Genomic DNA, 27823 nt, shown 5'->3' with positions numbered 1-27823 from the left:
GCCGGGGCTCCTTTGTGCCTTCGGCCTCCTCTTCCTCGCTGTCCCCTCCTCCCGCCTTCCTCGGTCCCCAGGGCCCGGCCCAAAGCCCCCGAGCCACACCCCGGGGGGCTCTGGGGGGGCCTGGTGATCCCCAGTGGCACCAGTCCAGCCCCGGGGCTGCCCAAATCTGCCCCGGGAATGGATGTTCGTGCCCACCCTGCCCTGGCATCCAGTCTGGGACCACCTGCATCTCCTCTGGGATGGTGGCAGGGACACCCTGACCGTGTCACCGTGTGCCGGAGCCCGGACAGATCGCACGGGAACGGCTCCTGCAGCAGCAGCCGGGCAAATCCGAGCAGGGGAGCGGAGCGGGGGCGCCCGGCCGCGGGCAGGGCCGGGCAGGAGGGGAGGCGGGCAGGTCCCCGCGGAGGTGTGGCATGGGCTGTCCCCGCGGTCCCGCGTGGGGCAGGACGGGTGGCAGCAGTCCCGCTCGCGGCGGAGGTGGCAGGAGCTCGGCGCTGCCCGGGGCTGTCGCCGGGCATCGGTGCAAGGTACGGGGACCCCGAGCGGAGCGTGGCACGGTGACAGCCACCCACCCCGGCTGGGACAGCGGGGGCTGCGGGGGGACATGGCTGGCGGGTCCCGTGGGGTGTCCGGGGAGCTGCATCTCCCCCCGGGAGGAGCGGGGTGCCAGGGCAGCCCCTCGGCCGATGGTGCCCCGGGGATGCCGGGCACGGAGGGGCGCTTGGGGATGGCGGAGCCGCCTTTTCACCTGCAACCGCATCAAAGCAGCTGGAAAATAGGGCGAGGGGAGGGAAACTCATAGCTCGGGCACGTCCTGGGAGCTGGGGAAATAACCCTGGAGAGGCTTTAAGGATCCACCCGGCCGGAGCGCGGGGGCGTTTCCGGCGTGCCGGGGACGGGAGGTGACACCCACCCACCCGCTCAGCCCGTCCTGGGCCGCTGGCACTGTCGCCTGTCGTGATGGGTGACGCGGGCTGGCCCGGGGGCGATGCCGCAGCGGGGTTGCCCACTGGGACACTGGGATCAGGGAAACAACAGCAGCACTCACGGGGAGGGTGACAGGACCCAGTGCCAGCCCCGGGAGGGGGACAAGGGTCAGGCTGGTCCTGTCCCCGCCAGTTTTCGCCCGGGAAGGAGCAGGAGGGCACAGAGGTGACCGGGAACCCCCAGCTGTGGGCACTGCCTGTGCCGGACCTGCCGGGCGCTCCCAGGGAACGCGGCACTCCCGCACCGACTCCTGCTCTGAGCAAGAGCTCGGCGCTGATCCGGTGATTTCAGGAACAAAACCTCCACAGAATTCCCGTGGCAGCGGTCGGATCAGCCAGGGACATAAATCTCCGCGTGTTTCACCACCCTGGGCCAAATCCTCGTGGCGCCGTGCCCGGTCCTCCTTAAACCTGACTTTTGTTCAGCCATGCAAACCTCCAATAGCCCAGAACGGCATTTTTGGGGTGAGAAAGCCCTGCTTTGGGGCTTCTCAGCAGCCGGCAGCACCACGGAGATGCTTTACAGCTGGAGACCTCAGGGGTGGGACGTTCCCTGCGGGGCAGGGCAGGGACCAGCTGGCTCATCCCAGGTGTTGATTTGGGGACATCCCATGAGTTAAGAACTCACTGCTGAGGTTTGGGGCCGTGGTCACAGGATGTCCTGTGCCTTTGGCCATCGCTAGCCTTCCCTGGCCCCCCAGGGAGCTCCGGGCTCGGGCTGGAACAGGGTTTGGCTGTCCAGGCTGTCCACCCGTGTGGCTGGGGCTGGCAGGGAGCCCTGGCACCCACTCCCAGCCTGTTCCCGCCTCCCCAAAGTGCACTTTTTATCTCTAATTACTGAGGCGATGAGTGAGCTTCGTTGAGAGCTTTCTTGGAACTGAGGTTTCTTGGATACGTCCTTGAAAATATTTTTCCAGTGCTTTGAATCACCTTTTTTCCCCCTTTCCCCCTGCTCCAGGCCCTGGCAAGAGGCAGCATTCCTGGCTGCCTTTGCAGGGCGCTGAGCCCCGTGGAGTGTCCTGCCTGTGCCAGCTGCAGGTGCTTGATGAGCTGTGCTTTTGTTTGGCACCGACTGGGAGCAGGGATGCTCTGGAGCTGCCGAGGGGAGCACGGCTGGGGGGAGCGGTGATCCTGACTGGGCACAGGATGGATCAGCAGCTTCAGGCCTGATCCTGAGCGTGGTGGGGACCAGGATAACCACAAATAAAGGCAGGAATTCCAGCGTGTTGGTGAGGCTCAGGGCAGGGTCCAGCCCCGACGTTGCAGGTCTGGAAGCAGCAAGCCTGGGAAAGCACCTTGGCATTTCTCAGTGTCAGCCTCGCCTCAAATATCAGTGTCCTGGAGAGAGGAGCCAGGGCAGAAGATGCTTTGAGCCCCTGATCAGGGCCCTGAGGGCACAACCGGAGCTTACTGGCTCTGAGCAGCCGCACTGGGACCCCCCCACCCATCGCCCTGGGCTTGGGGAGCTCAGCCAGGGCTCAGTTCTAGACCGAGCCCCCGAAGGTGGGTCTGGCTCTGGCTTGGCCGCAATCCTGGGCCTTGCTGTGAGTCCTTGGCCTTGGAGGTGTCTTGTCCCAATGGATGGGCTGTGCCTCACCTCGGCCTTTGTCCCCTTTAGAATCCTGACGCTGGACTCCCAAGCCTGAATCGGGACCCCTGGAGCTTGACTGAGGCTGAGGCTCAGGGCTCATCCCGGCTGCCACCCTGGCCCTGCCCTGACCGCCCTCAGCTGGGGCCTTAGAAGGGGTTGGGAGGGACTTTAGAGCTCATCCCATCCACCTTCCACTGTCCCAAGCCCCGTCCAGCCTGGCCTTGGACACTGCCGGGGATGGGATCAGGGCAGGGATTGTCACCTCCAGCAGTCAAAGCAAGGGGCACTGCCTGGCTTCGAGGGCTGTGAGCAGGTGACTCAGTTTCCTCCATTCTGGGTTCCCTGAGGTCTCCTCTTGGATGTTCCCTATGGAGCAGCTGCCTCCACAGAGCCTGTATCCCTTGGCCTGTTCATGGTCTCTGAGGGATACCCCACATCCCTATCCCAGGGGAGCCCATCCCTCTGTTAGGAGGAGAGAGGGCGACGTGCCTGGCAGGAGCAGGAGATGGAGGGGTTTGGTGTCCCCCCTTTGTCCCTCTGCAATCAGATCCAGCCCTGTCTGTCTGCAGGGAGAGGTGTCCCCAGCTGGCAGCACCCTGGGGCAAGGACACAGGTGGGGGCACAGCAGGGAGGGAGGTGGGAGATTTGCATCTCTCTGAGTCAAATCCTATTTTGCCTAAATTAAGTGGGGGCAGCCAGTCTTGGCACCGTGGGCTTTCTGTATGGAAGAGATCTCATCCCTCCAGGGATCCACCTGCTCTTCCTGCTCCCTCCTACCTGTGGGACAGATGGTAGCAGGAGCTTTGGGATGTAGCACGAGCATCCCACCACCCCCAGCAGCTCCCTGAAACCCTTCCTTCCTCCTCAGCCGTGCTGTGAAAACAAAGAAAGCAACATTTGGAGCCCAAATTTGCCCAGAGCAGCTGGGGCTGCCCCTGGATCCCTGGCAGTGTCCAAGGCCAGGCTGGACATTGGGGCTTGGAGCAGCCTGGGACAGTGGGAGGTGTCCCTGCTCACGGGAGGGGGTGGAATGGGATGAGCTTTAAGGTCCCTTCCAACCCAAACCATTCCATTCTGGGATTGTGTGCTGAGCTCTTTTAGGATCCAAGCACAGTGACAGCACCAAGTCCTTGGTGGTAAAGAAGGATTTTGTGGATCAAAGCTTTTTTCAAGCTCTTGGCTGCAGGGGCTGAGGTGCTGTTGGTGTTTGGGGTCTCTTTCACCTGGAATGAGGATGGATGCCCAGCCAGTGGCATCCATGGTGAGTTGGGACAAACCAATACCCACGAGGAGCAAGAGAGAAGTTGAGACTTTGGGTAAAAGAATGGAAAAAGTGATCAAAGAAGTGAGATAAGAAATAACGGCAGGGGCTGACTTCTGGTGGGATTATTTAATAATAAGGTAATTAATACTTTATCCCTCACTGGCTCCTTTCATGTGAGGATCACAAAGCACTTCACAAACATTAATTAATCTTCCCCACCATCCCTGCAGGAAGGTCACGGAGCCACCGAGCGTGAGGGAAATCTTGTCATTGATGGAGCTGGCTGCTCTCCCGGCACGATGCGAGCTCGGGTGGGATGGCAGGACAGGGAGAGCTCCAATTCCTCACCAATGACTGAAAATGATTTCCCATAACTTCCCCAGAGGGCAAAAATTGTCACAGGCAGCCGGGATGGGCGAAGGCTGCTTGGGAGAATGTCCCTCCCACGGGGTGTCCTGCCCTGGAGCCTTGGGAAGCTGGAGCATCCCAGTGGGATCACGCTGTCACCGCTCAGTGTTTCAAATGTCTGTGGTTGTCCTTGTCCCCAGGTCCTGGCAGTGGTGCCAGCATGGCTGAGCAGGACCCAGCCACAGGCTGCCCACGTGGGAAGCAGCAGCTGCCAGGTCAGTGTGCAGCGGGTGTGGTTTGGGGAATTTCCCTGGTTTCAGACAGCTCATGAGGAAGCCGAATATGGGGCACGGTTGTGACGGGGAAGAAGAAGATCTGGGGTGAGGATGGGCTGTCAGCTGGGGGCAGGTGTTGGGAACAGCGCTGGGATGTTCCCAGCTCGGCAGGGTCTGCACTGGGACGGCACAAACGGAACTGGGAGAGGAGTGACCGTGACCAGAACAGGCTGGGGGCTCATCCTGCACGTGGCCTGAGCCCAAGGAGTGACCCTGAGGCTCGGGGGGTGCGGGCAGCGCTCCTGCAGCTCTGGAATGTTCTGGTCTCCTGCTCTCTCTGTCCCCTGTCACTGACCCTGAGACCCAGCCCTGTCCCAGCTGTGCCTGCAGCTCTCAAGGTCCCCGTGCCCTTGGAAGGCCACCCCAGCAGTGACCATGGCAGGTCCTTGTGCCCGGGGGGGCCGAGGGCAGGGCCTGGCTGCCACGGGAACTGCTGGATGCCCACTTGCTTTTCCAGCTTTCACCTGGGAGGTGAGGGCCAACGACCGCGGCTACCACAGGCAGTTCAAGAAGAAATTTGCCTTCTGCCTGAGCAAGAGGAAATATTCGGTGAGCCAGGAGGGGCCTGGGCTTCCCTTCCCCAGCCCCTCACCCCGGAGCCAGTGGTGGCTGCGGAGGCACGGCAGAGATGCTCCAGAGGGGTCTCCAGAGGGGTGGAGAGTCACACACACAATCCCCAGGGAGGAGAAGCGCTGCTCCCTCCCTGCCTGGTGCCCCCCAGAGCTGTCAGAGAAGGAGCAGAGCTGTGGGAAGTGTTTTAGGCTGGTGGTCTAATCAAGAGTAAGATTTTTCAAAATGTGTTGAGGCAGCAAAACCAGATTTTTTTTTTTTTTTTGCTGCTAAATACCATGGAGGTCAGTTAGCTGGGGTTCAGATCACAGAATCACTGAATATCCTGAGCTGGAATGCACCCACAAGGACCCAAGGGCCCAACTCTTGCTGAATGGCTCACATGGGGAGCAAACCCACAAGCGAATGATTTTGTTCTCAATTTTACACGGCCCTTGGACCCGATAAATCCCTCTTTTCCCTTATGGCTTTGATAATTTTTTTGAGGCATCTCTTGTGCTGTGAAAAATCCTAAAACCACCAGAATGTTTTGGCACTTGCAGAGCAGGTCCCTGATTTCCCCCAGCTGACCCTGGCAGTGGCTGTGACTCCCCTCTCCTCCACAGGGCAATGCCATCAGGACAGCCAAGTACAACCTCCTCACCTTCCTGCCCCTCAACCTCTACGAGCAGTTCCACCGCATGGCCAACGTCTACTTCGTCTTCGTCATCCTCCTCCAGGTGGGGTGGGCACCACGGGAACACCGAGTGTGAGCCAGGGGTTTGCCCAAGGAGGCTTCTCTGGAGTTCAGAGAAGTCAGGCTAAAAGGTTTCCCAGGACGTGGCTTTTCCGTGGTGTTTGGGGTCTTTTGGGAGCTCGGAGGGGTTTAACCTGTGTTAGGTGTGGTTGCTTTAAATTAAAGTCTCCCAGCATCAGGAGCACGGGGAGCTGCTGGAGCCACTCCAGAGGAGGCCATGGAGATGCTCTCATGGCTGGAGCCCCTCTGCTCTGGAGCCAGGCTGGGAGAGCTGCGGGTGCTCACCTGGAGAGGAGAAGGCTCCAGGGAGAGCTCCGAGCCCCTTGCAGGGCCTAAAGGGGCTCCAGGAGAGCTGCAGAGGGACTGGGGACAAGGCATGGAGGGCCAGGAGCCAGGGAATGGCTTCCCAGTGCCAGAGGGCAGGGCTGGATGGGATCTTGGGAAGGAATTGTTCCCTGGGAGGGTGGGCAGGCCCTGGCACAGGGTGCCCAGAGCAGCTGGGGCTGCCCCTGGATCCCTGGCAGTGGCCAAGGCCAGGCTGGACATTGGGGCTTGGAGCAGCCTGGGACAGTGGGAGGTGTCCCTGCCCATGGCAGGGGTGGCACTGGATGGGCTTTGAGGTCCCTCCCAACCCAAACCATTCCATGATTCTATAAAATGGGTTTGGTTTGCCACGTAGGCGAAGCTCACACTGACCACACAAAACCAGAAATTCATCCCTCCAAATGCAGAGGCCCAGGAGCATTTCACACCTCAAGAAGAGGTGGAAGCCCAGCAGAACAGGCATCTGTAGCAGAGGTGTTGATTTGATGATTCTGAGATGGGTTCCGGCCACCCTCGGGCGCTGGCTGGGGAGCGAGGGCATCACTCAGTCCCCTCAAGTGTCCCAAGGTGGGGTAGGACTTGTGTCAGTGGTGTAAAATTCTCCTTCTCTAGACCTTCCCTGAGATCTCCACGCTGCCCTGGTACACTCTGCTGTTCCCCCTGAGCTGCCTTCTCATCATCCGGGGGCTGCGAGACCTCATCGATGACATTGTGAGTGAGGGGGTGGCCCTGGGCGACACGGCAGGAAGGGGCCCTTTGCTGTGAGCTGAACTTTGGAGCTCAGGAGCTGCTGTCACCCATCAGCCCTGAGCTATCATCTCCACCACATCCACTTTTCTTTTAGTTTCCCTTGGGAAAGATGTGGCTGCTTTCCTTGGGGTCTAAACCCCCACTTCTGCCATCTTTAACACCTTGACCACTGGCTGTAGTGCCGAGTTGGTCCCCAGAAATACCTGGGGGGGAATTCAGCCTCTTTATTCATCAGAACACATCTCCCCGTGGCTCAGAACGCCGGTCTGGGGCTGAGGAGGGAGGTTGGTGCTGTTAAGGGGGTTGTTTTTTTTGGGACACGACAGCCTGGCATGGCCCATCCTTGGCCTCTCTGTCTCTCCTCCATGCAGGGTCGTCACCAGAGTGACAGGAACATCAACAGCAGGCCGTGTGAGATCCTGGCAGGGACGAGGTGAGGGGCTTTGGGAAGCTCTGGCCGTGTTTTCCACACCCGTGTGGAACAATGGAGCAGCTGAAGTGCTGAGAATCCTTGAGCAGCTGAGAAGGGGTTTGGTGGGACTGTCCTGGGCTCTGCAAACTCCCATCACCTCCCAAAATGTGCCACAGGTTCTCCTGTAGGATTGGTGACATTCCAGTCACGGGCAGCAGGATTACAAAAGGCCCAGTTTGCTGTGGTGTGCCGGGGGAGGCTTTCCTTGGCCACGGAATTCCTCTGGGGCATCAAATCCAGCCCATGGGGCCGTGTCCCCGCTCAGCACTGGGCCAGGGAAGGATGAGCTTTTCCCACCTGTGGCCAGGGTGCCGAAAGTCCCTGTCACCTGTAGGTACAGGGACATGGATGTGGCACACGGGTCCTGTGCCACCCTCGGTGCTCAGCCCTCTGGAGGCCACCACAGTGGCACAGCAATCTGGAGGCCCAAATCCTACAGGAATTTGGGACAGACACGGGCTGAAACACCCCCAGCCCCCACTCCCACTGCTCTGCAGGGACAAAAAGCTGTCCCCTGAATCCCCCTGCAGCTTCCGCTGGCAGAAGTGGCGCGACATCTGCGTCGGGGACATCGTCCGGCTGCACAAGGACAGCGTCGTCCCGGTGAGCGGTGCCCGGAGCTGGCTGTGCCCAGGGCTGGCTGTGCCCAGGGCTGGCTGTGCCCGGGGCTGGCTGTGCCCTGGGCAGGGCTCGGTGACCAGGGGCTCATGCAGGTGCTCTCTGCCCCCTTTTTTGCTCCTCAAGGCTGACCTGCTCCTGCTGCGCAGCTCCGAGCCCAGCAGCCTGTGCTATGTGGAGACTGCCGACATTGATGGGTGAGGACGGGGACAGGGACAGGGACAGGGACCCCTCTGGCTGTGGGGGGACAGGGGCAGAGGCCGGAGACCCTGGTCTTGGGGGCCCCCCACCGCTGGGAGGGTTCAGCAGAAACCACAGGGTGTGGGAGATTCTCCAAAACCCAAACCTGCAGACAGCCCAGAAATGGGGATTTGAGCCCCAGATTTTGAAAATGGGAGTCCAAAAGCTCTGGCGAGGCTTCCACAGAGCACCTGGCAACCTCCGGCCAGAGTCTCCATCTTCCAGCCCATCCTCCTGTGCAGGATGATTTAATGGCAGGGCCCTCGGGCCAGGGCTCTTCCTGTGCCAGTGCTCCGTGTGTGGCACCACAGGTCCCTCCCTGGTGTTCCGCTGCCACCACTCGTGCGATCACCTGGCAATTCATGGCTATGAACAGCTCTGTCACCCCACGGGGTTGTTTTATTTCCCCTTCCCTGGCTCTTGCTCACAGGGAAACAAACCTGAAGTTCAGACAGGCCCTTCTGGTCACCCACCAGGAGCTGGGCAGCGAGGAGAGCATGGCTGCCTTCGATGGTGAGTCCGCTGGGTGGGGGGCATGTGGCCAATGCCACTGGGATGGGATGGATTCACCTTGGGAGTTCTCTGATCCCCTGTCGCCATCAGCCCAACAAGAGGCTGGCAGCCCAAGGCCTCGTGTGGAGGCACTTCCCATCTCTGCCACGATGGATCCACCGGGGTTGGGCACCTTCCCCCTGCCCTGGAGCTGGATTTTCCCACTGGAACCAAGCCCTGGTTCCCAAACCTGAGCTCAGCCCCTGCTGCTCCTGCGCAGGGTGCGGAACTCCCTTCTCCAAAGCCTTGGGGATGAAGGGGGTTGTGTTTGTACCTTCTCCAGTGAGGTTCCTACACTGACCAACCTCCCAGTGCCTCCATGGCCCTCAACCCAAGCCACCCAAATCCCACCCTGAATCTCCCGAGAGGCCCCACTTTGGGGGGGACATGTGGGGCTGAGAGGGGGCGAGGAAGGTTCTCTCTCGCCCCTGCCCTTCCCCGTGCCAGGGCGAGTGACGTGCGAGGAGCCCAACAGCCGCATGCACACCTTCACGGGCACCCTGCGGTGGCGGGGCCGCGCCCACGCCCTGGACATCGACCGGCTCCTGCTGCGGGGCTGCCGCGTCCGCAACACCGCGCTCTGCTACGGCCTGGTGCTCTACGCAGGCAAGTGTCCCTGCCCGGGCAGGAAGGGCAGGAATTGCCTGGCATCACGGGGGTTTTAAGCTGCCCAAGCCGTTCCCAGCTGGCACAAGGTGGTGGAGGAGCTGCCGCGGTGTGTTCCTGATGGTGTTGGGGTTGCTGGTGGGAGGTGAGGTGGTGCCAAACCTCTCCTCAGCCCAGGGTATCTGCCAGCTGCACCTCGTCCCGGATCCAACCCACCCAGGGCAGCTCAGGGCTGGGCTGTGGGGAGCTGTGGGAGAGGGAGGGTGAGATCTGATGTGAACATCATGTTTTGGAGCGTGCAGCCACGGCTCGATGGATGCTGATGGAGGGAGGGGCTCCTCTGGACTCTTCAGGGCAGGGGAGGTGTCATTATGGAGGGGAGCAGCCTCACTGAGCTGCAGCTGAGCCTTCTGGGGACTTGCATTTTTACTTTGGAAATGTTTCTTGCCCAGGGTTTGATTCCAAAATTATGAGGAACTGTGGAAAGATCAAGAGGAAGAAGACCAAGCTGGACCACATGATGGACCGGCTGGTGGTCGTGGTGGGTGTGGTGCAAACACCTCTGCCCAGCTCCTGGGGTGGCTCACAGGGCTCCTCATGAGAGACCTCCTGCTTGGGTGGTGCTGATTTTCTTCATCCTGCAATATTTGGCCCAAAGTACCTTGGGTTTAACATGTTCAGAGAATCAGAGAATCCCAGAGCAGTTTGGTTTGAAAGGGACCTCAAAGCCCATCCAGTGCCACCCCTGCCATGGGCAGGGACACCTCCCACTGTCCCAGGCTGCTCCAAGCCCCAATGTCCAGCCTGGCCTTGGGCACTGCCAGGGATCCAGGGGCAGCCCCAGCTGCTCTGGGCACCCTGTGCCAGAGCCTGCCCACCCTCCCAGGGAACAATTCCTGCCCAAGATCCCATCCAGCCCTGCCCTCTGGCACTGGGAAGCCATTCCCTGGCTCCTGGCCCTCCATGCCTTGTCCCCAGTCCCTCTGCAGCTCTCCTGGAGCCCCTTTAGGCCCTGCAAGGGGCTCTAAAGTCTCTTTGGAGCCTTCTAGAGAAGAGTTTGGTGGGCTCTGTGATCCTGGGACTTTCTCATCTTGGGACCTTCTCATCCTGGCTTCCCACCCCAGATCTTTCTGGTGCTGTTATTGACGTCCCTGGGCCTCGCTGTCGCCTCTGGGTTCTGGGCCAGGACATTCCAGGAGAAGCACAGCTACCTGGCTGCCCTCTACAAGCACACAACCCCTGCCCAGCAGGCCTTCCTCAACTTCTGGGGCTTCACCATCCTCCTGAGCATCATCATTCCCATGTCCATGTACATAACGTAAGGACCACGGAGCTTGGAAGGGATCAGCGCTCAGCACCCGCCCCCTGCCCATGCCCCTCACCTGGAACTGGGGTCACGGCCCCAAAATGGGGCTGCACCGAAGGTCAGGGTGTGGCCAAGGTCATTCCCAGGTGCTCTCTTAGCTGGGAGAGGGGAGGGATGGATGGGGTGTGTATCCTACAAACACCAAGGACGTGCTCTGAGATCTTCCCAGGGGAAAAGCAGAGCAGGGATCCAAGCCCCGTGCTGGTGTTGGGCATCGTGGGCAGGCTGAGGGTGGCTCTGAGGAAGGTGCTGCTCCCCAGGAGCAGGATCTGGGATATTCCTGTGCTTCCTGTGGACAGCAGCAGGGTGGGGAGGAGAAAGACACAGCTGCTCTGTGCAGGCAACAATCACAATTTGTGTTGGAAAAAGCTGTTTCCAAACTTTGGACCCTTCACTGGACCTCCAGGTCTGTGAATTTGGTCACCAAGGGCCAGAATTCCAGAGGGGACCCAGTGGGTGATGAGCCTTTTGGAAGCCTGGCCACAAGCAGTGAAAACCCTCTGGCCCCCCCCCAAGCCCAGAGCAGTAGGATCAAGGTGGGGAGCTCCTCCTGCCTCTCCTTCCTGTGCCAGGTGCCCGGTGCCCCTGGGCTGTGAGGAACACCACCTCCTTCTCCCTGTTTTCTCCTCCTGGACTCCTTAGGCTTGAATTCATCTACCTGCTGAACAGCTGTTTTATTAACTGGGATCTGGAGATGTATTACGGTGCCAAGGACATTCCAGCCGAGGCCAGGAGCACCAGCCTCAGTGACCAGCTGGGCCAGGTCGAGTACATCTTCTCGGACAAGACGGGCACCCTGACACAGAACATCATGAGCTTCAAGAAATGCTGCGTCAATGGGACCATCTACGGTAACCCGGGCTGGGATAAGTTTGTAGAGGATCAGGTGAACCTGGAGCTGGTTCTTTCCACTCCTCCTGGCTTGCCAGGGTGCTTGGGACAGGTGGATTGGTGTTGGGTTGGTGCTGTAGGAATTCTCCTTGTCCTCATCCCCCACGTTTTTGGGGCGTTGCCACCCCTGAGGTCCCTCTGGTCTGGTGTTCCCAGCACACGGAGCCAGGGCACGGTCCTGGCCTCCAGCATGGGAGAGGTTTGGTGGCCCAAACTCAGCTGAGATCAGCAAAGTTTTCCCTGATAAAAAAGGGAGCCTGGGGCAGGACCCTGGGGCAGCTGCACCACGAGCGGTGTGGGTGAGCTGGATCCCGCCTGGAATCCTGAGCTGATGCTGGCCCAGGCAGGGGAGTAACGGGAGAGGGGCCAGGGGAGCCCGTGGATTTCTGTTTCCTCTTAAGGTCTTGTAGAGAAGGAGGAGCTGTTGCTTTTCTTCTTTGCGTCGTTTTCTGGGGAATCTCCAGCTCGGTTTCCAAATCTGGGAAACTTTGGGGCTTTCAGGTGACCTGTGGAGGAGGCGAGGAACTTATCATTGTCCTTAGGTTGTTTAATTAGAGTGAACATATGTAATTGCTCTTTGCTTTTTTGGGTTTGGGGGTTTTTTATTTGTCTGTTTGGGGTTTTTGGGGGGTTTTTTAACATTTTTTTTACATTTAAAAAAACTGTTATTTTTAATTATTCTGCTTGATTTTCCCCATAAAACCTTGAAAATTGCCAAGTCCTTCCTCTTCTCATTGCTGTACTTGCTCCAGCTCTTGGCTCACTTTGGGATTAGTCATGATGCTAAATTAGTGAAACTCAACATGCAGGGCAGACCCAAGCTTTAGCATGGAGCTCTGTTTCCCTGAGATAAGCATCATGTGCTTGAGACAAATGGACAGTGGTAAAAGCAAAAAGGAGGGCCAAAAAAACCTCACAAAGCTTTTAAGCAGGAACAAACCAAATTTTCCCTGCCTGGTGCAGCAAATTCCACCTCTGCGGAGCAGCCTCACCCTAATCCCAGCAAGTCTTTGGCCAAATGCAGAATCTCCCAGGAAATGCAGGTGAAAGTAGCCCTGAATTTTTAACATTAAAATCATGGTGAAAATCTGAACAAAAAGCCAAAAAAGTGAGGCCTGGATATCCCAGTGGGGTCTGACACTGAGGAGATGCTGAATTGGTGACTTTTGGCCATTTTTTTGGCCAGCAGGAGCACGAGTCCCTCCAGAGAAGCTGCTCCAAGCCCCCTGCCAGCCCTCTATTAACTGGGTTGTTTTTATTTTGGCAGGTCCAGGCACAGGCCACGAGAACAAACAACCACCGGTGCGTAAGTCCCCCCTCCCACGTGCCACAGGGCTGTCACTGGTGGCCCAGCCTGGTGCTGAGGAGCTCAGCTGGCTCCCAGCGGGGTCCAGGCTCTCAGAGGGGCCTGCCGAGTTTGCCCCTCCTCAGCTGCCGTTAAGGACAGGGGAACCAGGGTTATAAAATAATGCAGTTCTGATTTTTCGGGATTTTTCATTCCCACCCCCTTGGCGTGGGCAGTGCAGAGCTGGGCTCAGCCTCTGCCCTGGGTCCGTGCCAGCAGAGTGCCACTGTGTCCCATCCCCGCTGCTCCTGAGGACAGAGCCCCGTGCTCAGTCCCACCGGGCTCCTGCATCCTGCCTGTGCCTCTTGCAGGGCTCGGGGCTGAGCTGGGAGCACCCCGGCGAGCAGAAGTTGGATGTTTGCGATGTGGCGCTGCTGGAAGCCGCCCAGAGGGACGATGACCCGGTGCTGAGGGAGTTCCTGAGGCTGCTGGCCCTCTGCCACACCGTCATGGTGGAGGACAGGGGCGGTGGGTTGAGGTGCTGGGAGCGGGGCTGAGCTGCTCCTCAGGGCAGTGGGGCTGTGGTGGGCTTGGCAGCGCCCAGCAAAGCTCAGCTGTGGGAAGCAGTGGGTGTGAGAGCCCAGGCGTGGCTCGTGCCACTGCCCCTGTGTCATGGATTTGTGTTTGGGGCTGTTTTAAAGCTCATGGGCGGCAATAGAAGCACAAGGGGGATAATCCTGTCTGGGACAAGGAGCAAAAGGGGTCATAGAATCCCAGAATAGTTTGGGCTTGAAGGCACCTCAAAGCCCATCCAGTGCCACCCCTGCCATGGGCAGGGACACCTCCCACTGTCCCAGGCTGCTCCAAGCCCCAGTGTCCAGCCTGGCCTTGGGCACTGCCAGGGATCCAGGGGCAGCCCCAGCTGCTCTGGGCACCCTGTGCCAGGGCCTGCCCACCCTCCCAGGGAACAATTCCTTCCCAAGATCCCATCCAGCCCTGCCCTCTGGCACTGGGAAGCCATTCCCCGTGCCCTGTCACCCCAGGCCCTTGCCCCAGGTCTCTCTCCAGATGAAACAAGCAGCACTGAGTTTCCCCAGCCTGGTAGCTCAGGCTTCAGGGTGTCACAGCTGCTGCTGGGTAAGAACGGGGTGTTTCAGCTGTTCCAGTGTGGTTTGGCTGGGAATCCCTGTGTGCAATCCCTACCCCTCTCCTGCAGACCAGCTGGTTTACCAGGCAGCTTCCCCAGATGAGGAGGCGCTGGTGTTGGCAGCCAAGAACTTGGGCTACGTCTTCCTGGCCCGGACACAGGACACCATCACCATCAGGGAGCTGGGCAGCACCAGGACCTATGAGCTGCTGGCCATGCTGGACTTCAACAGCGACCGCAAGAGGATGTCTGTGCTGGGTGAGTGATGGGGGCTGTCTCAGGGGGACCTCCAGGGTCCCTTCCGTGCTCAGCCCTATAAGGGATGGCACCGGGATGGCTGCAGGTGGCCACAACTGGCACCGGGCTCTTAAGGGTCATCCTGGTCATCCCTGTGGATTTGCTCACCCTTGGTGAAGGCAGCCAAAGAAGGGTTTGAGCAGCCAAGAGAGAGGAGGTAAATGCAGGGCTCAGAGGAGTTGTGTGAGGAACTGACAGTCCCTGAGGCCTGGTCCTGCCCCGTGGTGGTGCAGATCTGGGATATTCCTGTGCTTCCCATGGCCACAGATGGAAAAGCACCAGCGAGCCCTGTGGTGCCTTCTGGGGCTCAACAGGGGCCAGTGTGGCTGCTGTGCAGGGACAGCGATGAATGGGAGCCATCTCTGAGGGGACCTAAGGTGTCCTTCCCCTCCCTGCCAGTGCGAGACCCCCAGGGCACCATCCGGCTCTACACCAAGGGTGCTGACACCGTCATCCTGGACAGGCTGCGGAGGCGGGGGCCCAACGAGACCCTCACCGAGAGGGCGCTGGATGTGAGTCCCACACCAGCCCGGGGCGACAGGACTGCTCTCCCTCCTGCTGGCTTTGGGCTGGGTGTCCTGCAGTGCCCTGCTGCTCTTCCTCCCTCTGCATTAGGGATTTGGGTTCTGCCTTCTGCCCTAGGAGCCCCACCTGCATATGGGACAGGGGGTAAGAGGGCATGGAATCCACCTTCGGTGTTCTGCGTGGACCAGCTGCATCCGAGGATGCTCATGGGGATGCTCTAGGATGGGGGAAGGGAGTCAGAGCCCAGAGAGAGATGCCCAGGACCTGGAGTGTCTCTGGCTCTGCCCACGCCCGGCCTGGGGTGATCCCTGGTCCTGTGAGAGTGATCCTGGGGAGGGAGGAGAGTCCTGATGTCTCCTCCCTGCAGCGCTTTGCAGAGGAGACGCTGAGGACGCTGTGCGTGGCCAGCAGGGAGGTGAGCGAGGCCGAGTTCCGTGCCTGGAGCCAGAGGCACCGCGAGGCCACGGTGCTGCTGCAGGACCGCGCGCGGGAGCTGGACAGGCTCTACGAGGAGATGGAGCAGAACCTGCAGGTGGGATGGGGCCGGGGTCAGGAGGAGCTCTCTGTGCTCCAGAGGGCAGGCACGTGGGGTTTGGCTCTCCAGGATGAGGTGTGAGTGTCCAACCCAATGCCCATTCCCTGGGTGGGAGGACAGGAGGAGTTTTCCCCCAGGGTGACTTTGTGACGTGCCAGCGGACACCGGGGTGTTAAGCTGTAGCTGTCGAGTTGTGTCTACCCCCAGCAAGGGCTGCTGGTTGGATCCAGGGGTGATTCCCACCCCCGTATCCTGCCCTGCCCCATGCCATGACACCCCGTCACCCCCTCCAGCTGCTCGGGGCCACGGCCATCGAGGACAAGCTGCAAGATGGAGTCCCCGAGACCATCCAGCTGCTGAAACTGGGCAACATCAAAGTGTGGGTGCTGACAGGAGACAAACAAGGTCAGTGGGGGCACCCCTAGACCCCCCAACACATTTCAGCTTCTCCCCTAACCAGGACCAGAGAGGAGAAGGGCCGCTGGGGGTGGGCAGGAACTGGTTCTGCTGCTCCCTTTACTCCCCAGTAGCAGCAGGGGAAACTGAGGCAGGGGAAGCAGCTGCTGCCCACCAAGGGCTCTTGGAGCCAAGGGCTGGGGGCTGCCCTGGGCTGGGGGCAGCACCATGGCCCATTGACAGCTGGGTGTTGCAGAGACCGCAGTGAACATCGGCTACGCCTGCAGGCTGCTGACGGACGACATGGAGATCCTGGAGGAGAAGGAGGTCAGGTGAGGAATCGTCACCTCCTGGCTCAGGACAGTGCTGCCCCTGCTGAGGACACCCGAGGGCAGAGGGGCCAGGGCAGGGTGGGCAGAGCTCAGCTCAGCCAGAGGTGCTTCTCCTTCCCTGTGCCAGCCTGGATGTCCATGGTCCTCCTCTGATGCTTTTCCAGGCCTCCCCACCTGTTTCTGCCCCCACACTCCTCCTTGGCAGGCTTTGACCAGAAAGGGTTTCAGATTCTCTCCAGCCTCTAAACCAGGCTGATTTCTGTTATCAGTGAGCCTCCTCTTTGTCCCCCCTGTTCCCACCACAGTCCCATCTCCCTGGCTTTGAGATGACCAAGGCCCACTGTGGGTCTCACCAGCATTCCCAGTGTCCCCAGCTCATGTCCAACCCCCGCTTCCTCCCACAGTGAGATCCTCCAGGTTTACTGGGAGAGCAACAACAACCTCAGTGGCAGTGGGGACGCCCCGTGCAGCCGCCGCCTCTCCCAGCAGCGCCCAGAGGCTCCGTGCCACCAGAGAGCCATCATCGTCAGCGGGGACTTCCTGGTAAGGTGGCACCTGGATGTTGTTCTCTGCTCCCTGCCTGATGGTTGTTCCCACCGTGGCGGTATCAAAGTCCTGGGTGGCACCAGCACGTGTAGGACGTGGTGCTCCTCCTGCTGAAAGGTGGGAAAAGCCCATTTGGGACTGGGGAACAAAGGGTGGAGAGGAGAACAACCTTGCACTGACCATTTGGTGTTGGGGGGCTTTGACCAAAGCTGCCCAGTGTTCTGGGGTGACGCGGGCTGGGTGACACAAGCTCTTGTGGTCATACTGGGACATGCTGGGCTCATACTGGGTCACAGCACCTGCTCTGTGATGAACTTGGAGAAAATCAGAGGCACTCTTTCGGAGCATTCACGAGCATTGTTGAGGAGCTGAGGGCTCTGAGGGCTATGGGTGAGGTCCCAACCACGTGTGCTCTCCCCCAAGGACAAAATCCTCCACACGGGAGAGGTGCTGAAGGAGGAGAAGGGGTGGCCATGGCGGTGGCTGTGCTGTGACAGGGCCGAGGCCTCACAGGACAGGGGAGGTCTGGTGGAGAAGGCCTTTGTAGAGCTGGCCACCAGCTGCCAGGCCATGATCTGCTGCAGGGTGACCCCCAAGCAGAAAGCCCTGATGGTGCAGCTGGTGAAGAAGCACAAGAAGGCCGTCACCTTGGCCATCGGGGACGGCGCCAACGATGTCAACATGATCAAAAGTGAGGCTCGGGCAGGGGGGGTTAGGGTCCAGTTGGTGTGTCCCGCTGGTGATGGTGCTGCCCCGTTTGTCATCTCCACCACCTCAGCCTCCCCTTTGGGGTGAGGAGCTGGGAGGGGAAGCCCCAAACCTGTTCCCCACATTGCTGTGCTGGGAGGGGAGCGAGAGGCACAGGACAGGGACCAGCCCCAGACAAGTGCAGGGTGGCCCGTGTGCTTTCGGCATCTGGGATGAACCTTGATGAACCTTCAAACCCCAACGTGGGCAGCTGGCAGAGCCGTCCCTGCCCCTCCCAGCAGCCCTGACATGCAGCTGTGCCCTTGGCACACCACGCCTGGAATATCCAGGACATGGGATAGAGGGGGACGGTTCCCTTTGTCTGTCACTCCTGGATTCACATTCCTGGGGACAACCCACGGGGAAATCAAGCCCCCAGCTCGCCCCAAACCTCCCGACGTGCGTTTGCCACCCGCAGCCGCGGACATCGGGGTGGGCATCAGCGGGCTGGAGGGGCTGCAGGCCGTGCAGTGCAGCGACTACGCCCTGGCCCAGTTCTCCTTCCTGCAGCGCCTGCTGCTCGTCCACGGCCGCTGGAATTACCTGCGCATCTGCAAGTTCCTCCGCTACTTCTTCTACAAGACCTTCGCTGGCCTCCTGGGCCAGGTGTGGTTCGCTTTCCACAGCGGATTCACAGCTCAGGTGAGGGCTGCAGGGGTCACATCCATCCCGTGGACGTCTCTACACCAGAGTTACAACTCCCCCTGCTCAGGATCCCCTGCAGGGATCGTGCCTGGGACTGCCTGCAGGACACGTGTCCACATCGCCACCTCAGTCCCCTTTTCTCCCTTGCCAAGTCCAGTTTCTTGGGGTTGCCTGGCTGAGGCACAGCTGGTTATCTGCACCAGTTATCTGCTTTTCACCTGGCTGGACTGGGAAAAGCACCCCGGGGAAATTTGGGATCTCCTTGTGAGCTGCAGTTCAGCCTTGGACAGATGCAGGATCCCACGTGCATTGAGCTGGTTTCCTCCACAATGGGAGCTTTGATCCCAAGGGCCATCCTCAAGTGTGACTTGACCAGCACCGTGTGGGGCTCCAGCCTCCACCTCTGTCTGCAGCATGGCCCTACAGACAGTGTGGGGCTGATGCAGGGAATGGGGCAAGTCCATGGGGATTTCCATGTTTGGATCTGAGTGTCCTGGGGCCTAGGCATCCTTTGTGAGTCTTTCCAAAGCACCTCTGAGCTCACAGCTTCTCCCTGTTCCCTTCTAGCCTCTCTATGAGGGCTGGTTCCTTGCACTCTACAACATTTTCTACACTGCCTACCCTGTGCTGTCCGTGGGCCTTTTGGAGCAGGTACGGCTTCACCGGGCTCACCCAGCCCCGTGCCACCCTCGGCAGGTGGGAATCAGCCCGGCAGTCCCTGCACCCATCTGCACAGCCCTTGGTGCCAGGACACAAAGGCACAATCGGCAGCTTGGTGGGCATTTGGAGCTCACCCTCAGTCCTGGGGTGCCTGTCCCCCACCACCCCCGAGCCGCTGGGCAGAGGGACCCACACTGCGTGTGTCCATCTCTACTGCTGTCCCGGAGGGTGTGTGGGGTGGGGCGGCCCCATGCTGCTCCCCCAGTCCCTGCACCCTCTCTGGGATGCTCTCCCTCCCCTAATCCCTGCAGCCCGTGTGCGATTCTCTCCCTCTCCCAATCCCTGCATCCCCTCTGGGATGCTCTCCCGGCAGGACGTGAGTGCCAAGAAGAGCCTGGAGTTCCCTGAGCTCTACATGGTCGGGCAGCAGGACGAGCTCTTCAATTACCGCGTTTTTGGTGTCACCCTCCTGCACGGGGTGGGCACCTCCCTCATCAGCTTCTACGTCGCGCTCTGGGCCTTTGAAGACCACGTTGGCACCAAGGCTGTGGGCGACTACGAGTCCTTCTCTGTCACAGTGGCCCTGTCAGCCTTGCTGTCGGTCCTCGTGGAGGTGAGCACTGATCTGCTCTTCCTCATCCTGCCCCACAGCTGATCTTTAGGGTCCCTGGGCTCTGGCACCATCCCCCAGTGGCTTTATGGCTGGGGTTTGATCTCCCTGGGCTGGAGGAGGAATTTGGGAACAGCAGCTGAATGGACAAGGGTCACCACGGCTCTCATGGGGCTCTGCCTGCTCTGCCCTTGTCCCCACAGATCGTCCTGGACACTAAGTACTGGACAGTATTGTCCTTCCTGATGGTCACAGCCAGCCTGCTCCTCTACTGCCTCTTCTCCTTCCTGACCCAAAGTGTTGATGCCTTCAGGATAGCCCCCGCCATTTTCCGCTTCCCAGGTGAGGTGCCCCAGGGATCCTTCCCTTCCCTGCCCATGGTGCTAGGAGCTGTTTCCCATCCTGTAGATCATGTCCTCGTTGCCACTTCTCGATCTGCTGTCTTGACTTTGAACTCCAATTTAGGTGCCATCTCCTCTTTAGAGCCCCCAGCACCTTCCCGGGTGGGGGCCTGTCCCCCAGCACTTGTTCCCTCTGCCCCCTCCCCCTTCCCCACTCAAACATCACCCCCAGCTCCCTGTGTCGACAGATGCCAGCTGGAATGCCCTGACTGACCCCTATGTCCTGCTCGTGGTCCTGCTGTCCCTGGTGGTCAACACCCTCCCCTCGCTCACTGTCCACGCCTTCCGTGCCACCCTGGGCAGAGCCACCACCCAGCAGGTGAGGCCTGGGGGGCACCGGCAGGGGCGGGTCCTGCTTCCCACCGGTGTTGGTGTCTGGGATTGGTGATGGCAAGGGCAGGTTCCCCAGGAGCGTAGTGCTGGGACATGTCGCCTCTCCTTGGTGGCCCCACTCATGGTGGTCACCGGCACCCAGCTCTGACTCCAGGGGCTCTCCCCAAATTGTTCCACGGCCCAGCAGGGGGGCCTGGGCCAAGAGACCCGATTCAGCTCTTGGAGAGGGTCTGCCTTTGGCTGAAGTAAGAGTTGTCCTCCAGGACCCCCCAGCAGGGTCTGGGGTCTGGTGCAGGTCCCGGTGCCACCCCAGCCTTGGTGGAGCTCACCCCCATCAGGTTTGTGGTTCCAAAGAGTCCCAGGTGGAAGCAAGGGTTGGGATTGTGCTCCAGAGCTCTGGGAGCTTTGCAGACCCCTGGGAGAGTCCCCACGTTCCTCATCCCACCATGAAGTCATGGTGGAGCTGGGATCCAAACCCTGTCCTGCTGGAGGGTGTCCCTGTGTGTCCCACCTCGGGGTGAGGGCTTGCCTGGGAGGTGTCCACAGCCTGAGTGGGAGCAGGGGTTGACACTGTGCTCCAGAGCTCCAGGAGCTTTGCGCGTCCCCGGGAGAATCCCCACATCTCTCATCCCCATGGAAAATCAGGTCACTGCAGAGCTGAGAGCCAAACCAGCTCCTGGTGGAGGTGCCCCTACGCTCCCTTCATGTCCCCCCTTGGGGTGAGGCCTCTCCTGGCAGGTGTCCCCAGCCCTGATGTCCCCGTGTCCTTGCAGAAGATCCACCTGAAGGCCAAGCAGGATCCCGAGCCCTCGGTGGAGCTGCGATCCCACGTCCCCCGCGGCTCCTTCCGCCGCCGCTCCAGCTACGCCTTCTCGCACCAGGAGGGCTACGGCGGCCTCATCAGCCGTGGGGCCAGCCTGCGGGGCCAGCCTGCGGGGCCAGCCTGCGGGGCCAGCCTGCGGGGCCAGCCTCGGGGGCCAGCCTGCGGGGGCCAGCCTGCGGGGACAGCCTCGGGGGCCAGCCTGCGTGCCCCGGCCACCCCCGGCACCGCCCCGGGTGCCCTGCGCCCCGAGGAGACCCCGGCTGTGTCCTCCCTGAGCTGCCCCTCGCTGTAGCTGCCCCGGCCATCAGCCTGCCACCCCGCTGGGACGGGGCAGGGCCAGCAGGGCACACCGCTGGCTGCTCCCCGCCTTTCAGGGGCCACCTTTAATGGTATTTGGTGGGTTTGCAGCCCCCGCGGTCGCAGAGGGGCTGGCCCAGCCTGGGGGAGCTGCTGCTGCAGGCGCTGAGCCCTGGGCTCAGAGTCCCCCCCAGCGTCCCCTGCAGTGGCTCCGTGTCCCCCTTTGCCACTGTCCGTTGCCACCAGGATTGTCCCCTCACCTTGTGAGCCCTGGCTGGCAGCCCAGCCCCCTTCCCTCTGCTGAGCTCTCGGAACCAGAGTTTCCCCCTGTGAGAGGCTCATCCCACCCAGGCTGGACCCACAGAAGCAATGCTGCTGACCCAGGCTCATGAACCCACCTGTGAATTAATTAAATGCCCCGATGGAGAGCAGCGGTGGGGCTGGGTGGGGGTGCAGACCCTCACCCCTGCTCATTCCCACCCACTGCAGCTGCAGTGGCTGCACGAAGAACCTTGTTTTGTGTTCTCCACCAGGGGTGGTTTTGGTCCAGGGGCTTTTCTGTCATAGAACAGGTTCCAGAATCCCAGAATCCCAGAATCCCAGAGTGGTTTGGGTGGGAAGGGACCTTTAAGCCCATCTCATGCCACCCTCTGCCATGGGCAGGGTCACCTCCACCAGCCCAGGTGGCTCAGGCTCGAGCAGTGTAACTTTAAAATGTCCCCTAACTTCTGGAGGGGCAGCCAGGTGTGATTGATCGATTGATTGATTGATCACCTGCAGGTTCTTCTTCTCCAGCCAGACCAGCCTGGCTCCTGCAGCCCCTCCTTGTCGCTCCCCACCGCTCCCACCTCCTGCCTTTGCTGTCCCTGCACCAGGGCCAGGTGACCTCTATGTGCCTTGCCCCATCTCCACACGGCTCCCCCAGGCCTGGTGTCCCCGCCTTTGGGGGCGGCTTATGGCCACAGGCTCTGCAAAGCCCCAAAAAGCACTTCTGGGGGGGATGTGGATAAGTTCTGCCTGGTGGGCACAGGGGCTAAGTCCCACAGAGCCAGGGCCACCAGCATGGGCTGCTGGAGAAGTTGTGTGTGAAAACTGACTGGTGACTGGGTCACCCTTTTTTTTGGATTTGGTTTTTAATTAAAATGACTTTTTAGCTCTTCTCTCCTCTCCTGGTAATCTCTGCTACACCACGAAGGGTGAAAGAGGCACAGGAAAGTCCCGTGGTCTCTTGGTCTGTGCCAGCAGTGCTCGTGCAGTGGCAAAAGGCACAGTAGGACAAGAAATTTGGGTAAAATGATACACAATTAAATCATCCATGGGCGCTTGGCCCTGCCTGCAGCACACGTGATTCGATGGGTTTGTTTTACAAGTGCTTTGGCCTCATCTGCACCGGGTTTGTGGGAATTAAAGTGTTTCCCTTGGGCTCTGGCCAGAAGGGCCTGGATGGTGCCAAGAAATAAAAATCTTTCCTCTGGGAAAGCTCTCGCTGCTGCAACTGCCAGGTGGAAAATGGGGAGAAACTTTCCCCAGCTTCCTGGGCATGATCCCCGAATCTCCCAGGCCAGATCTGGGAGAGGAGAAAGGTGGTGAAAGGGGGCACGGGCAGGGAACTGAGCCCCTCACCACTGCAGGACACCACACACGCCAGGGTGAATGACTAGAAAATAATTTATTGAAGAAACAGAAAGCTGCAGAAATTACAACACAGTCATGACCAGTAGAGGATGAACAAATAGAGATTAATTTTTTTCTCTCTTTTAAAACCTGTTGACAGGCTGGAGTTAAGTTTCCTGATAACTTCCCCTGCATGAGTCATTGCAAAGAACAAGGAACAAACTCCAGAGCACACAGCACAGTTTGGATAAAGTGCCTGACACATAAGACTCTTTTTTATTTTATTTTTTTTCTTTTTTAACGTTTGTAAATAGCTTAAACAAATATAGTTGCAAGACACAGAGGAGTAACAATTGCATTTCGCTGTAGAATAAAACTTATCCCATGAGAGTAACAATGAAGCAGCAGCAGCAAAAAAATTAAATTAATTTAATTAGAAGGAAAAAGTCATTTAAAAACTCAGAGATGTGGCCCTCGGACTGCACGGGACGAGGACGAGCGTCACCTATTGCTATACAGAAAAATGAGCAATGTTTTCTGGAGGAGGCTGGGCTGGCAGAGCCGAGGCTGTGGATTCTGTCTGACTCCTTTGTTTCCTTTAGAAATCAAAGGGGAAAAAGGAAAAACAAAAAAAACCAAACCAAACCAAACCCAATTTTTGTTCTTTGCATTTTTAATTTCCTCTCTTTAAAAACCCCAAAGAAAGACATGAGAGGAAGTGGGTTCCTCGTGGCAGCTCCTGCAGGTCTGGCCCCGTGGCCAGGTGTCCTCTGAGACAAGGGAAAGGAGCCAGCTCCACGCTGGGGGCTGTGGTGGTGCCAGGGACAGGCAGACAGGGCAGTGACCACCCAACGGTGCCCAACATGGGTTGGGGAGAGAGGTAACGAGGAGCTGATCGTCTTCCCCACCCAGACTCGGCATGGTCAGGAAAAAGGGTGAACGGTGATTTTTTTGGCAAAGCTCTTTCTCTCACTCTGTGCCAATGTCCTACCGGCACGGCTGTTGTTGGAGCTTGGCTCTGGTTGTGCCAGAGTGGGGTAAAGATGCTTAAAATCAACCCCAAGAGCCTCCTGCTTTCCCAGTGGGATGGGGACAGCGCTGCCCCACTGCCGGCGGTGGGGTTTCAAAGCATAAAAGCCATCGTTGGAAAACTTCCACCCGAGGAATAACTGGGGTGGCTGGGGGCACCACAGGTAATGGGATGACCCAAATCCCTGAAAACTTCCACAATTCAAGTAGGAGACAGCGGCCAGGGTGAACCAGTAGGTGTCAGTGGGAGATCCCAGGTCTCCTCCTCTTCCTCACTGCCCTCTGTCACCCTTGGAGGTGTTCCCGGGGCCCCATTTTCGCTCCTGCTCCCCATAGCACAAAAATGCCCTTTGGGTGCAACCCTGGTCAAGAGAATTGTCTTTAGGACAGAGCTCAGATTGTCATTACCTGCGGGGGAAAAAAAAATCTTTGGTATCGTGGCAAGTTGCTCCTCAAGGCATTTTGGTTGGGGTGGGCAGCAGGCATGGCCAGACCCAGTGTGGGCAGGACTCAGCTGAGCCAGAGAGTCCCGCTGGGCCAAAGGACAGGGAAGAGGGCTCAGATCTTGGCTTCTCCAGGGTCTCCCCTGGATGGAATCCAGCTGGTCTCTGTAAGGTCCGAGGACTTGTGACTGGGGGCTGTATCCAAGCCTGGTCAACCTTCTTGCAGTCGGAATCGTGGTCTTGGCCTTCAAGCTTCTCATGGTGGAAAAGGTCTCGGAGGAGGAAATGGGACATGGGGGAGATGCTGAGCTCCCCAGAGGACAGAAGGGTTGGTCAGCAGATGAGTGGTGCTGCTGGAACCAACATTATCTCCTCCTAAGAGCCAGGTCCTTGGGCAGCAGGTCTTCCTTCCACCACCTGGTGCTGAGCATCTCGGGGCTGGCGGCAGAGGCTGCAGGGACACGGCACCAGACAAAAGCTGCAGACTGAAAAACACCTTCCTTGGCTTTTGGGGGCCACTCTGGTGGGGCCTGAGGAAGCTGAGATCTCTTTCCTCATGGTGAGCTGAGCTTTGGGTCCACCTCGAGTGGAGAAGAGGTTGGAAAGGGCTGAGGAAGCAGCAGTTTCAGGGAAATGCTCTGGGAATGGCACCACTGCCTCCTCCAGGTCCCCACTGCCCTCCTGGCCTCCCTTCTCACTGCTCCTTCCCCCCGTCTTTAAGCAGGGAGAAGAGGAGGAGCAGAGGGAGGAAGAAGCCACTCAGGGAGGTGGATTCTGGACACTGCAGAAAGCTCCAAAGCCCTTCCAAAATGCCCTGAGCCCAGCTGGTGGGTTGGGATCCTGGGTTGGGATCCTCCAGGGCCTCTTCCACCACCTGCACTCTTCTTCTTCAGCCGGGACAGGCATCTCTGCACAGAGTGAGAGCCAGGCTGGCGGCACAGGAGAGTCTGTCAGGGACAGAGCACTGGGTGTGCCTCTGACCCAAACCACGTTCTTGGGGACAAAGACCCCAGAAATGGGTCACTCCATCCCTGGGTCCAGCTGGGCCTTGATGCAGCACCATCTTCAGCAGCTCTATCTGTGCAGGGCAAGCGCAGAGGCAGGGCTGTGAGGTGGTCCCAAGGATGGGAGCATCACCTGGAGAGGACTCAGCCCTGAGAGGGGTTTTGGGGTGCCCAGGGCTGTTTCCCTTGTCTCAGAGCACACGAGGAGCCCCATGGCTTTGCCAGCTCAGGTTCTGGTGGTGGCTGATTGTCTCTCCTCCTCTTGGCTGCGCTTGGGATTTGACCCACAGAGCTGGATAAAGCAAAAAAACAAAACCCACCAAAAACCCCCCACAAACAAACAGAAACCACAAAGCAGAGTGAGGAGCCAGAGCTCAGGGGGAGGCAGGAGGGACGGGTGGGCACGGCAGGGTCCCGTGTCCCAGATTCCCTTACCCTGTTTGCTGGGAACGGGGCCAGGCTTTGCCCCCCACCCTCCCCGGGGGTCCCCCGAGCAGCCCCCACCTCCCCCTGTGGCTGCCACGCGATTTTCAGGGTGAGGAAAGGAAGAAAAGAGGTGAAGGAAGAAACCAAGGGGATAAAGGATGACTTTCCCGTGGTTGTGAGTTGGAACAGAACCATGATCCATGCAGAGAAATCTTCATCAACCAAAAACTCGTGGACAAAAAAAGCACAGTTTGTCCCCTCCCGCTCCCACCCCACCACCCCTCCCCGAATAATTATTACATTACTTCAAGAAAGAGTATATTTTTTTCATGCATAAATCAAATTCTCATCTTGTCTTTTTTTTTTTTTTGCCTTTTTTTTTGTCTTCCTTAAATTACATTTGAACACAGAACACATATAATAAATACTCTTGTACGACATGACTCAGAGAAAAGTAACACATCTGAACGCAAAGGTATCGTCATCATCATTAGTTTTTCTTTTTTTTTTCTTTTTTTTTTAAAAGGACTTGTTTAAATATGAAATCTGTAAACACCAAGGGTCCTTTTTTTTTTTAATCTTTCTCTCTCTCTTTCTCTCTCTCTCTTTCTCTCTCTTTTTTTTTAATCGTGAAACTATCCAGCTTTCATTTCCTTAACATTCAATATGTCTCCCATTGAACGCATCAAAGAAATAAGAACATGCCGTCTTCTGCAAAATTATAATTTAACAGTATAAAGCTTCAAGTCACAAATTCCAAAAACTAGCTAAGTAATTTTTTTTTTTTTTATCACATAAACTATACATTAAATATTTTGAGGTATTTCAGAGAACATTGTCAAAGGCTTGTAAGGTCTGTGCTGGGTGGCAATGAAGGCTTTCTCCTGCATAGAGAACGTCTTTGGTATCACAAGCCAGGTGGGGACTGGGGACAAGAGGGGTGGCGTGGCCAGGAGGGCGGGCAAGCCCTGGCCAAGGCAATAGTGTGGAGGGGGACGGGGGGCACAGGGAGGTGACAGGGTCTGACCAGCCCTCTCAGGCTGCCCAGCAGGATGGGGAACCCGCACGGGGTTGCTCTCACCAGGGGTGTTAGAATCCTGGAATCCTGGAATCTCCTGGGCTGGAAGGGACCCCCAAGGATCACCAAGCCCAGCTCCCGGCCCTGCACAGGACAGCCCCAAGAATCACACCAGGGTTGGCCCTGGGCAAGTTTGGTCCAACTCAAAGGAGTCGCCTTGGCCGGAGCCTGAACCAGGCAGGTACAATTCAACCCAAGTTTTCCCTAAACTGGGCATTCTGGAGATTGCTGGGGAAGAACATCTCTGGCAGGTCCTCCTGCTGAAGCCAAGGGACAGAATGGAGCAGATGGGGCTGCAGAGACCCTCCCCAGTGAGCCAAAAACGCCCCTTTGGGGACCTGGAAACAGCTCCTACTGAAAGGATTCGCAGCTCCAGCCCATTCCCTAAAGGAAGAGTTTGGAGGACGAGTTTGGTGAAGCTTTCCATGGCTCCTGCCTTCATCTGTCCAAACAGAAATGCCACGAGCTGTGCTACCCAAAGCGGGAACTGAAGCCCGAATCTGAGCTGCGTGAAGCAAAAACACCCCGTGAGGAAACTCACTTGGTCACCCCGTGAGGAAACTCACTTGGTCACCCCGTGAGGAAACTCACTTGGTCACCTTGTGAGGAAAATCACTTGGTCACCCCGTGGGCTTCTGCAGGGTTGCAGCACCGAGAGGCTGGAGAAGGACACGGAGCAAAGCCTTTCCCTGGGAGCAGCGTCTCTGGACACCAGGTCTGTGCTCCTGGGGCAAGAGGGGCTGGAGGGAGGGACCCTGGGGACCAGGCTGGGGGACACAGGGACATCAGAGAGGGGGGACATGCCGGGGAACCAGCACCTTTCCCTCAGCGAGGGGGATGTTTCCTCTTCAATTAGGACAAGTGTTGGGCTTCTTTCCTTCATCCCAACACCCAAAGACTACGAGAGCTGTGGGAATTTGTCCCTGTGGAGAGCTGAGGTAATAGTGAGTCTTTAGGATCAAAGCAGAGGAGCAAAGAAATGGCCACACACCTTTGGT

General features: G+C 58.6%; 1 protein-coding gene across 1 annotated transcript; it reads left to right on the top strand.

The window, feature by feature from the left end:
* Positions 1-453: 453 nt before the first annotated feature.
* On the top strand, positions 454-21226 carry ATP8B3 (ATPase phospholipid transporting 8B3). Its single transcript, XM_039565961.1, has 28 exons — positions 454-530; positions 4393-4467; positions 4985-5076; positions 5703-5816; positions 6770-6868; positions 7279-7340; positions 7910-7982; positions 8124-8194; positions 8668-8750; positions 9237-9395; positions 9848-9936; positions 10520-10713; positions 11404-11612; positions 12920-12954; positions 13309-13465; positions 14154-14342; positions 14781-14893; positions 15274-15438; positions 15735-15846; positions 16094-16169; positions 16574-16712; positions 17139-17406; positions 17881-18104; positions 18675-18758; positions 19141-19380; positions 19581-19719; positions 19967-20097; positions 20885-21226. Exons 2-28 carry the CDS (start codon positions 4413-4415, stop codon positions 21224-21226), a joined length of 3714 nt encoding a protein of 1237 aa, XP_039421895.1. The 5' UTR covers positions 454-530; positions 4393-4412.
* Positions 21227-27823: the final 6597 nt, after the last annotated feature.

Source organism: Corvus cornix, chromosome 28, assembly GCF_000738735.6.
Source record: "Corvus cornix cornix isolate S_Up_H32 chromosome 28, ASM73873v5, whole genome shotgun sequence".
Taxonomy (NCBI): domain Eukaryota; kingdom Metazoa; phylum Chordata; class Aves; order Passeriformes; family Corvidae; genus Corvus; species Corvus cornix.
Note: the sequence above shows the minus strand (reverse complement) of the source record. Positions and strands in the feature narration are given on the sequence as shown.